This window comes from Myxocyprinus asiaticus, chromosome 24 (assembly GCF_019703515.2).
Source record: "Myxocyprinus asiaticus isolate MX2 ecotype Aquarium Trade chromosome 24, UBuf_Myxa_2, whole genome shotgun sequence".
NCBI classification, from domain to species: domain Eukaryota; kingdom Metazoa; phylum Chordata; class Actinopteri; order Cypriniformes; family Catostomidae; genus Myxocyprinus; species Myxocyprinus asiaticus.
The window spans coordinates 40130212-40142623 of NC_059367.1; the positions used below are offsets into that span (position 1 = coordinate 40130212).

At 38.1% G+C, this 12412-nt stretch overlaps 1 protein-coding gene across 6 annotated transcripts in view; it reads left to right on the forward strand.

The window, feature by feature from the left end:
- Nucleotides 1-6229, forward strand: part of aak1a (AP2 associated kinase 1a) — a 93763-nt gene extending 87534 nt beyond the window's left edge. For 5 of the 6 annotated variants that reach the window (XM_051652454.1, XM_051652456.1, XM_051652455.1 and 2 more), the window contains one exon: nt 3225-6229. In XM_051652454.1, coding sequence (XP_051508414.1) covers nt 3225-3991 — 767 coding nt within the window. In that variant the 3' untranslated portion in view covers nt 3992-6229. The remainder of the gene's footprint in view (nt 1-3224) is intronic. The other variant, XR_007892800.1, reaches the window with a different exon arrangement.
- Nucleotides 6230-12412: the final 6183 nt, after the last annotated feature.

Below are 12412 nucleotides of genomic sequence, written 5' to 3' on the forward strand. Positions count from 1 at the left end.
GTTAAAGGTTGTGTATCCATCGCAAAATGGAACAGGTTTGGGGAAAAAAATTTTAATGCTGGCACAGTACTAATCAGTTAAAATGCACAATGGACAAAGCGGTACCCAAAAAATAACTTTTCATGGTTTGAGATCATGGACGGTGTGGTGGGACATCGTCCTGCTGTTAATGGAGAGACCATTTGGGACACCATGGTAATTTCAGTCGGTGAGTTGTCAATGTTAACTTATCTGGCTAGCTAGCTAATGTTTACAAACTACATAAACTCAATATTCTAGATAAAAAGATAACATGATACCTCATCTTGAGTTTCCCTCTTGCTTGTGAAATGGGCAGGGTGTGTGACGTTGGCACCAGAGCGGTGTATTAACGGCGGGTTTTAGGGCAACGCTGCGGGGCTATTGGCCCGATGGCAGGAACGTAGATCGATTTTGGACTCGCAGCTTGAGGTTAGAGGCTATCGGCCCTGGCTGGCCAGTTGATAACCCTGGCCTGAACTGGCCCGATAGTGGAAAAGCGGCTATTGACATTTCACAGAATTGTGTGATTCCATCTTTGGGATGGGTCCTTTTCTGTTCCAGCATAACAATGCCCCTGTGTGTGTACAAAGCAATTTCCATATAAAAATGATTTACTAAGTCGGGTGTAGAAGATCTTGAATGGCCTGCACAAGTCCAGAACCCTCAATTGAATTTTGAACTCCTTTGGGATGAATTGGAATACTGAATGCGAGCCAGGCCCCATCAACCAACATCAGTGCCTGAACACACTGATGCTTTTGTGAATGGGAGCAAATTCCAACAGCTACAGTATGTTCCAACATAAACTCAGCAAAAAAAGAAACATCCCTTTTTCAGGACACTGTATTTTAAAGATAATTTTGTAAAAATCCAAATAACTTTACAGATCTTTATTGTAAAGGGTTTAAACAATGTTTTCCATGTTTTTTCAATGAACCATAAGCAATTAATGAACATGCACCTGTGGAATGGTCGTTAAGACACTAACAGCTTGCAGGTGGTAGGCAATTAAGGTCACAGTTATAAAAACTTAGGACACTAAAGAGACCTTTCTACTGACTCTGAAAAACACCAAAAGAAAGATGCCCAGGGTCCCTGCTTATCTGCCTGAACGTGCCTTAGGCATGCTGCATGGAGGCATGAGGACTGCAGATGTGGCCAGGGCAATATATTGCAATGTCTGTACTGTGAGACGCCTAAGACAGCACTACAGGGAGACAGGAAGGACAGCTGGTCATCCTCGCAGTGGCAGACCACGTGTAACAACACTTGATCACAGAATCGGTACATCCGAATATCACACCTGTGGGACAGGTACAGGATGGCAACAACAACTGCCCGAGTTACACCAGGAATGCACAATCCCTCCATCAGTGCTCAGACTGTCCGCAATAGGCTGAGAGAGGCTGGACTGAGGGCTTGTAGGTCTGTTGTAAGGCAGGTCCTTACCAGATATCACCGGCAACAACGTCGCCTATGAGCACAAACCCACCTTCGCTGGACCAGACAGGACTAGCAAAAAGTGCTCTTCACTGACGAGTCGCAGTTTTGTCTCACGAAGGGTGATGGTCAGACTCGCGTTTATCATCAAGGGAATGAGCGTTACACCGAGGCCTGTACTCTGGAGTGGGATCAATTTGGAGGTGGAGGGTCCATCATGGTCTGGGGCGGTGTGTCACAGCATCATTGGACTGAGCTTGTTGTCATTGCAGGCAGTCTCAATGCTGTGCGTTACAGGGAAGACATCCTCCTCCCTCATGTGGTACCCTTCCTGCAGGCTCATCCTGACATGTCCCTCCAGCATGACAATGCCACCAGCCATACTGCTCGTTCTGTGCATGATTTCCTGCAAGACAGGAATGTCAGTGTTCTGCCATGTCCAGCGAAGAGTCCGGATCTCAATCCCATTGAAAACGTCTGGGACCTGTTGGATTGGAGGGTGAGGGGCTAGGGCCATTCCCCCCAGAAATGTCCGGGAACTTGCAAGTGCCTTGGTGGAAGAGTAGGGTAACATCTCACAACAAGAACTGGCAAATCTGGTGCAGTCCATGAGGAGGAGATGCACTGCAGTACAGTAAATGCAGCTGGTGGCCACACCAGATACCAAATGTTACTTTTGATTTTGACCCCCCCCCCCCCTTTGTTCAGGGACACATTATTCCATTTCTGTTAGTCACATGTCTGTGAAACTTGTTCAGTTTATATCTTAGTTGTTGAAACTTTTTATGTTCATACAAATATTTACACGTGTTAAATTTGCTGAAAATAAAAGCAGTTGAAAGTGAGAGGACGTTTCTTTTTTTGCTGAGTTTATAAAGGAAAGCTGAACTAGAAGAGCGGAAACTGGATTTTAAAAACTATTGATAATGTCAGTGGTTTTAAAATTAATTGTTTAACAAGCACATATGGGTGTGGTGTTTGGGTCTCCACATACTTTTGGCCATAACCATTGAACTATTAGTCACAACCATGTATTGTTCAGAAGGATTCTTACTGTAAGAACAGCCAACATAGTCTCATGACAACTTGTAATAATTTATACGAGATCGTTAGATATTGTCCAAAAAGGTACAACTTTTATTCCCATAGACACCAACCAATCAACAAACAGAATTTCTATACAATGCATGCATCAAATTTTAACTAGCCTCCTATCCAACACTTTATTTTTAAGAAAAGAAATGTCAGTAAACAAATGTTGTTACTCATTCCATATTTATTTGTGAAATAAAAATGACTGATGTGTCAATAACCTGTAATACACTTCTGTCGTCTCGTTCCAAACCCAATTTTTTATTTCTTCAGTAGTACACAAAAATGATTTTACTGTTAAAATCATGGTTAGGTTTAGGGTTTGGGTAAGGGGTTACACTTTATGGTTAGGATTTGCTTTGGGTTAGGGGTTAAAATTCGTAAGAACGGAAAAAATCATAAGAGAGCTCATTCAGAACCCTGATGTTTTCTCCCGATTTTCCTATTAAAATCCTGGTAAGGTTTAGGTTTGTGGTCAACCTTGGGAAGAATTGTAACAACATGGTTCACTGGTTCCTTTTCTCTCTCTATGAGAGTATAGGTCTTACAATTTCACGACTTGTCTTGAGACCAGGTTGGGACAACTCACTTTAAACTCGCCTTCATGTTGTGGCATATTTGCAATAATGTCACTAATTCTCAATTATCTTCTATGTTTTTCACTTTTGCAGATGCCATCAGGAAGAGTGATGGGTTTGGAACCCTTTTGGAGGCAGGTGGTATTGAGAACCCTGTTGAAACCTGTCTTCATTCCAGTGATGAAGATGAAAGTGTTGAGTTAGAAGAACTGAGGTCACAGGTGAGTGATGGAGAAACTCCAAGTCTGGACTGTAGTGGTTCCAGACCTTTACTTCAAGACTCAGATGAGGATGAAGCCCAAAGTAACCTCCAGATTTCATCAGAATCTGTTCCACAATCCTCTCTGGTTATGCAACAGAACACAGTACCTGCTCATGCTCAAAACCACTCGCCTCAACTCCCGTTACAAGTCCAACGTCCCGACAAGGATCCAAATCTCAATGTCTTCTCCAAAGCTCCATTTCGAATCGGACAAGAAGCAGATAGTGATGGAGATGTGTTTGCCAATGCTCCTTTTCCTCGCCCCTCGACACACTCCCAGCAGCCTGACATCTTCCTCCAAGCCCCCTTTGGTAGGAAGAAGGAAACTTCTGGAAAGGTTTACACCCATCCAGTGGCCCTGCCTCAATTTGTACATCCCCATCTGGGTTCTTCCCATCCAGTCAGCCTCGAACAGAGCATGCTTGGCCAGGTGACCCCTCTGCCCTTTCAACCCAAGGCACTCTCGAAGTATTCCAAACACTATGAAGGACCAGTGACCACAGACCCTAATGTGTCCAATCTGACATCTGATGTCACTTCCTGCGACCCGTTTGTCTCAGCACCTTTTCATCTTAAAGGCCGACTTGATAAACACTGACATTGTAGCACATGTAAAACCGCACAATCAACTGCACACTCAAAAATTTCAGCTTAGCACCCAAGACCTTTAATTGCTCTGATAAAATGCTATATTAGGGGTAGGCCTTCAATATATTGAAGAATAAAGCACATTTCTGGGTATAGTTTGGATTGTGTGACATCTTTTGCTACCTCAGCACATTCTTATGCTGTCAAGATTCCTTTCTGTCCTGTATATCAGCTATGTACCACAGCTTGGGCTGTAAAAATACATTTTAAACATATTCCCCCTATTAAATGTGTTTGCACAACTCACAGGTGCAGACGGCAATTTCAAAATTTGCAAACTTTCCCAGAAAATTTCATTGGAAATGCAGATACAAATCTGTTGCATGTTTGAATCCAATGGTGCATTTGTCTAGTATTCAGTACAGACTGCACATTCCCGTTTATTATGTTAAAACATGGGCAGCTCAAGTAGCAAGACCCTGCTCAATTCACATAATCTCTCATTTTATGCAGTATATGCATAAAAATCTATGCTCAAATTCAGTTGAACCCTAGAACGCATTTGTAACTACACTGTCCTAAAATGCATATGTGGGTCAAAATAGTGCCAGGTGAAATCTAGCTTCTTATTCTTTATAAAAAAAATATATATATATTTTTTAATGGTTAAAGTATCTTTTATTTAATTCTGAATGGGTTCAGACACATTGAAAATGGATTAGAACATTTTAGGTGACAGTGTAAAAAAGGCTCTATAGAAGAAATATTGGCAATTTTCATGGTTAGTGATAAAATAGGAAATGTCTCAACAACTCTACCCACACAAACACAAAACTTTCAAACTTGTAAAATAACCTTATATTACTGAAAGAAAAGTTGCAGGTTCAAAAACAGTAAGAAGTGATCCATGAGCAATAACCATTGTGCCCTTGCTATGAACTAGACATCTAACTTCAGGTTGCTCCTTTAGGACTGTGCTTGAATTAAGTATAGTGTCATGAACTTTGGATAAAAGCATTTTCTGAATGACAAAGTGTATACTTGCATACAACACATAAGTTTTAAAGTGAACATGGTATTCAACATATATTTAATAACATTACAAATGGAAAATGAAAACATTAAATGTATTACAAGAGTTATCCCAGTGTTAAATGCATTGAACGCCATAGGACCCCATATGCATTCTAGGGGTAGTGATGCAAACTCTTATTTACATTATTATTATTTTTTAAAGTCTGCACACATGATCAAAGACACCTTAATTGAGGAATACCCAGAGTATCAGATCAAAAGACCTCTTTATGTAAAAAATAATGTCTTAAAAACGAGACGCTGGGTCTTTTTTTACCCACAAATGCATTCTTGGCTTTAACCTGTGAAACACTTTATTACAGATTTTCCCATTTTATTTGTACATCTCCATTACCTCTGTCTTGCTCTGTCTCTCTCCTCCAACCCCAAGTCTCTACAAATGTGACTGTAGGTATTAGGGCATTAAGGTTGTTGTTTTTGTTGAAATAGAGAGGTGCATCATATTTACACTTTTTCAATAATGAGGTCACATTTATATTGCATGGGGTAAAATGTAGGTGTATCCACATCGCTCTTGTTGAAAAGAGGTTTTATATGTGTGTGAGACTGAGGATTGTTCATATTTATGTTGAAGTAACCTTGATTGTATGAGGAATTTGAAAGCACTTGCTGGTGAAGAAGGTTGACATGGTCATAATTATATATAAAGGATTGTTTCAAAAGTGTCATTGAGTTGATTATTAAATAAATCTATATAACAGTGTAGGAAGGTGTTGCCCATTAGTTTACTAGGCCATGTGGGTTATTCCTACAATTTGGTGGCATTTGAGCTTTGAAACTTTTGGAAAATGAAACATCCTGTTATAGGTATCATTGTTTCATTATTAAAAAGATTTTCTAAATCTTAGAGGTCAAGCTAAATGACTAACTGTAAGAACGTCAGACATCCGTGCATGACCCAGGCATCAATAGTGGCTTTTAATATGATATTATGCAGATTTTTGATTTTTACCTATAAAACACCACTTACATTTGCCTCTTTCCCATACTCTCTCACACACTTAGTCCCTCACTGGGACTGCATCTTGTTTAATGCACACACACAGTCACACATTCCTGTATAAAACAGACATGACAGATGTAACGAACATAAACTGAATTAAAAGGTACTACTGTCTAAAGGGGGTGTGGCGAGAGCAAAAGTACAGGCACACAGTCTAAATAGGGCTTGAAAGAGGAAAATGTCCACATTTTACTCTGTAGCCATCTGATGCAGAACTCTAATAGAATAGCTTTAAAACCTAGTAAATTAGTATTAATGTTGTACACGAGTTGTGCAGTTGTTTTGAAGTTTAGTTGGGGAAGAAAAAAAAAACAAAAAAAACATTTGGTTTCATAACTTGACCACCAAGTTGAATTGAGCAATTATGAGTAATAGGAAATTCAATTAAGTTACTAGTAATTCTCACATTAGATGTTAATATAAATTGTATATCATGTTATATTTAGACAAAACTTCAGAAATGTTGATAAATCTGTTGTTAATGATCATTTTGAAATGTCAAAAAAACTTCTACATTTTATAAAATAAAAAGACTGCATATTAAAGGGATAGTTCACCCAAAAAATGAAAATTCTCTCATTTACCCTCATGCCATCCCGGATGTGTATGACTTTCTTCAGCAGAACATAAAGGAAGATTTTTGGAATGTTACAGTCTCGTCCCCGTTCAGTCTAAGAGTTAAGGACGGAGGTAACAAAAGTGGAGACAGAACATCGGAAACTTCTCATCTCCAGACCTAGCACTACAAACACACCTGGATTAAGCTGAATTTAAAATTTATTAAAACAAAAGGAAAGGAAAAGGGAAACACACATGGATGGCTTCAGGACGGAGCGAGGCCAAAATAAGACACAAAACAAGATACCAGTCTTGGTAATAAACCTGTAACATCCCTAAAAATCCAAAACAAGAGTTAAATAAATGACAAAACATCCCAGTCTCCCTGGCTAACCCAGATAAACAGGAGAAAAGGTTTCCCCAACAAAAGTGGCACCCACCTCCTTACTGGTTTCCCTAATCTCATAACTTTTTTTAAAAAGAAAGGTCCTCTTAAATCCAGCTCCAATTCTGCAAAGCACTGTACTCACATTAGTAGCAGCACATTGATCTCACAGAATTAACAGTATACTGAACTCATATTAGTAGCAGAATATTGAATTTAGCATAATGTCTTCTAGCACTCAATTATAATAAACTACATCAAGATAGTCTGGACTAGGCAAACCAAATACCCATGGGGAGACAAGTTCTCTGAGTCCCTCTTTCACCTCTCTTTTTGTCTTTGTGAGACATCGGCTGGCTTCTATGTTGGCCCTTCCCTTAAGGAACCAATTGGTGTAGGTGAGGTTGCTAGGCAGCCAATTTGCAGCAGGTGAACACAATCAGCACCTGCAGAGTAGAGGTAGCACAGCAGAAATCATGGAAACAAAGAAAAACAACAACAAATAACAGAAACACAATACATCTACAGAGGTAACATGAAAACAAAGAAAAACAACAACAACATTATTATTAATAATATGTCTCAGAATGTAACAAGAAGAATATCTCAGCTCTGTAGGTCCGTACAATGCAAGTGAATGGGTGCCAAAATTTTGAAGCTCCAAAAGTTGCATAGGTCCGCATAACATTTATCCATAAGTTTCCAGTGGTTAAATCAATAATTTTACAATAAATTCTCCTTCCTGCTCAGTCAATCTCCACTTTAACTTTCACATTCTTCTTCTTGTGTTTTTGGTGATTCACATTCTTCATGCATATGCCCCCTACTGGGCAGGGAGAAGAATTTCAACCAAAAATGGACTTAAATATTGATCTGTTTCGCACCCACACCTATCGCATCACTTCTGAAGATATGGATTTACTAACTGGAGTCTTATGGATTACTTTTATTCTGCCTTTATGTGTTTTTTGGAGTGGCACTATTTTGGCACCCATTCACTTGCATTGTGAGGACATACAGAGCTGTGACATTCTTCTAAAAATCTTCATTTATGTTCTGCAGAAAAAAGTCTGGTCATACACATCTGGGATGATATGAGGGTGAGTAAATGATGAGAGAATTGTCATTTTTGCGTGAACTATCCGTTTAATAACTTTTATATTTGTTAGTTAATGTGACAAAAATATCAGTCTTTTTACATATATGAAAAGTTAAAAACCTAGTAATTACTTACAATATAGTTTAAATTATGAATGATTTATAAGCTTGAATTTTACTGGGTCAAAATTGACCCACAAATGCAAAAGGTTTATGCAGATTCTGAACGAAATAGGAGGGTTAAGATGCAGCTCCTGGGACATGAGGAAATTACACTGGTGCAATAAATTTAAATGATTGTAATTATTTCAAATCTGACTTTTAAACTCACAGCAGTGTGTAACATTACAAATAGTCTTTTATTCTTTGTAACAACCTATTCATATTGATATCGGTTGAAATTAAACATTGTACATCCCATAACTTTTACTGGGGATTTAAATGTCACCAAATTGTTGGAAACCCTAAAGTTTTTGATTGACAACACATTGATTTTGCTATGTTTACGTCTCTCATTCAAACTGGAATAGTGTTTTCCTCCACTGAAAATTGAGCATTTTGAAAACAGAGAGATTCTTTTATACTGGATAATTGGTCATTGCCCAGGAGTAAAAAATGGAATTATGAAATTATGAAATCCTGATGTATATTCTTGACATCTTACAGGACTTTTGCACCTCAGGCACTTCTTGACATACATGGTTATACCTTTATTTGAAATAGTAAGCTGTCATTAAAAATACTTTAATCAAGTATTTCTAACAATGTTAAAAAAAGATTCATTTTTGTATTTCCTGCATAAACATTTTTTCTGAGTTAAACTATGCAATAGATGGATGCATTCTGGTGACAACTACAGATTCTGAGAGGGCAGGGGGTGTTGGCCCCGGGCAATATGGACATGCTTTCTCAGCAGGCTCAAACCTTTCAGGCATCTGACTTGCCTGAGTTCTTAAGTGTTGTGGCAAATTTTCAGTAGGCATGGGATTGATGCCTTTTTCAAGCATCAATAATCTGAAGATTTTCCCAATGTTTATCACTATATATCGTGATGTTTTCAGATATAAATAGGGCTGCTTGTTGCACAATAGTATTTGTCTCTTCAGACATATTTCTCAAGACAACTTTAATAAAGTGTGAGCTGCAGAGTAAATTAAAGGGGGTCGTACACCAGACGCGTCTGATGGACGACATGGTGCGTTTTAAAATTCAAAACAATTATTTATTTTCTACAAAAGGTACGCACACGCTGCCATCGCTCAGCGTCAACATTCTGAAGTGCCTTGGAGCGCAACTCGCATAGTTTTCCATTAAATTAGAACCAAATCATCATCGATGAGATAAGATTATTTACTCTAGCCATCACTGGATGATATATTGTTTATATGTATATTTCATATAGCCTACACAATGTATTTTCAGTTACAAGTATGTCATTTTGTGATTTGACAGCTTGAATGAAAGACCTACATACAGAGAAATTGCAGAATTAATATCGCCATTTCTAATCATTCAGTTTGCGCAATTTCACCAGTTTCACTAACCTGGAAAACTCATCAACGTCACTTTGTTCATTCTCAACTTTGGACTACCATCTCCTTTGCCACTTCAACTCGTCCTGTGTGTGTGTGTGTGTGTGCTTCAGTAAATGATATATCGCCTTCTTGTGGTCTCCCAACGCTATTACGCAAGGTTGTTAAACAGGTCAACTGAGTGAATTGGAAAGCACACAAATTGGGCTTCTAGTTTAAATATCAATTCCTCAAAAATATATCAATAAAATATCATGATGATCAATAATCGATATATTGATATTTTATGACATCCTAATTTTCAACAAAAAAAAAAAATCTTTTGACAGAGGAAGTTGGTCATTTGCAATCAACTGAGGTTTCTTGAGACCATCTTCTCCCTCAAAACAAAGTTCCATCTCTTCATGTTCTGATGCGTCTCCTAACAGGTCACTGTTTGTTCTGGAACACTCGGTAACTAAATCCTCCCTTTCCTGATACAGCTATCACATTGCCAAATAAATATGGAGACATAGGTACTGTTTTTTTGAGCCCATACAAAGGCCAACACCCTAACAATTTTTCAAAAGTAACTCTGGTTCTAGCAAAAAAGCACCATCTTTCCTTTATTTCTGTATAAATGGAAAAATAGACATAATCTACCTGAAAATCTATGTTTCTCTTAGAAAATCTTTGTTCTTTCAGTGGCTTAGGTGCCACGTACGGAGGAGCAAAACAAACGTTTGATAAATGCTCACACTTCGCTCACAGGCTTCCCACTCAGTTTGGCCAGAGGCATGAACTCTCTGCATTCTGCTACTTTGCAGGCTATAACTTAAGAGGTGGTGCTTTTCTGAACATGCACTTATACTTTTTGGCCTCTACTATTTTTGGCTGTTACAAAAACTCCCTATTGGACATCAACACAATGTACTGGCTCTCTTGCAACAACTCTTTTTCATGTCTACAAAGACTCTTTGTTGTAGCGAAAGAGGATGGGCAGCTGATACACGGGTAACAGTGCTCATCAGAAGTCTTTGATGCCACATCCACCTCAGATTTGTTGCTTACAAAAGCACTGTGAAAAGAGCTGTTAGGAAACACAGAAAGTTAATAGTGTGTCATACAGTTGACAAATTAGTGCATATTATAAATCACTAATGCATACAGGTAAACAACAAATCCAAAGACAACAAGGCATTATAAACATGCAGTATATTCACTGTAAATCTTGTGTTACAATGATGCGTTCACAAAAAAGCACTCCCAAACAAGTGATGGGAAAATAGAAACAATATGTACAAAATTCCAACCCACTTAGCAGTTTACCTTTGTGCAGTGTTCATGCTCACCAACACCACCATCCTTGAAGTGCACAGCATATTTAAAGTGCTTTTTCTCTAGGTGCTCTTCTGACCCACTCACATGCTGTCTACAACATAACTGGCAGTTCTTACACTCATTGGCTTTAAATAACTAAATTTGGTCTTTTAAAATTTGAAGACCTAGAAAGGGGAAAGAGACATTTTCATGTTAACATGTGGTAAAACAGTTTATATCTTGGTTTCTAAAGAAGAACATAATACTCAGTTCAAACTTGCACTGTTACATGCACGTCTGAAACTCCTTGATAAAGACAGGAGAAAGTAACAGCAAAAGTAATAGAATCTATGTCAGTATTGAAAATTAAATATAAAATCATCCTCTTTTTATTTGCTTTTTCAGCTTTCAACTTAGAACCTTTATTCTGGTGGATCACTATTTAATGTTATCCATCATTACTTCATCAGTTCACCTGGAAGCTAAGATAACAACTTCAAACAAGACACTTACCTTTCGTTTTCAACCAAACACAAATAAAGTGTACAAATAATACACTTTATTAATATATTCTTTGTTATCAGAAAAGAAAATGTAGATTCAGTGGCGAGAAAAAAGTATGTGAACCCCTTAGAATTACCTGAATTTACGTATATATTTGTCTTAAAATCTGGTTTGAGCTTCATCTAAGTTACAATATTGAACAAACACAATCTGTTTTAACAAATTACACACATTTTATTGTATTGTTCTTGTACATATTGAATACATCATTCAAACATTCACAGTGTTGGTTGGAAAAAGTATCTGAACCTCTAGGCTAATGACGTCAGCAAAAGCTAATTAGAGTAAGGAATTGGCAAACCTGGCATCCAATTTATGAAACTAGATTGGAGGTGTGGGTTAGAATTACTTTGATGTATAAAAAACACTCAAACATTTTGAGTTTAAAAAAGTTACAAAAAGCATTTGCTGACGTGGACCATGACTTACGATCAAGAATTTTTGCATAAAGCTGGAAGGGGTTACAAAGTTATCTTGAAGAGCTTAGATATTCATCTGTCCACAGTTAGACAAACTGTCTATAAATGGCGACAATTTAGTACTGTGGCTACTCTCCCTAGAAGTGGCCGTCCAGCCAATATGACTCAAAAGGCACACTGCAGAATGCTCAATGAGGTAAAAAAGAACTCTAGAGTGATAGCTAAAGACTTGAAGGAATCATTGGAACTTGTTAACATCTCTGTTTATGAGTCTACTATACAGAAAACATTAAACAGGCATGGTGTCCATTGCAGGACACCACAAAAGAAGCTGCTGCTTTCCAACAAAAACAATGCTGCATGCCTGAAGTTTGCCAAAGACCACCTTGACACTCCACAACGCTGCTGTTTTGTGGACTATTCAAACTAAGGCTGAATTGTTTGGGAAGAACACGCAGCTCTACGTATGGCATAAAAA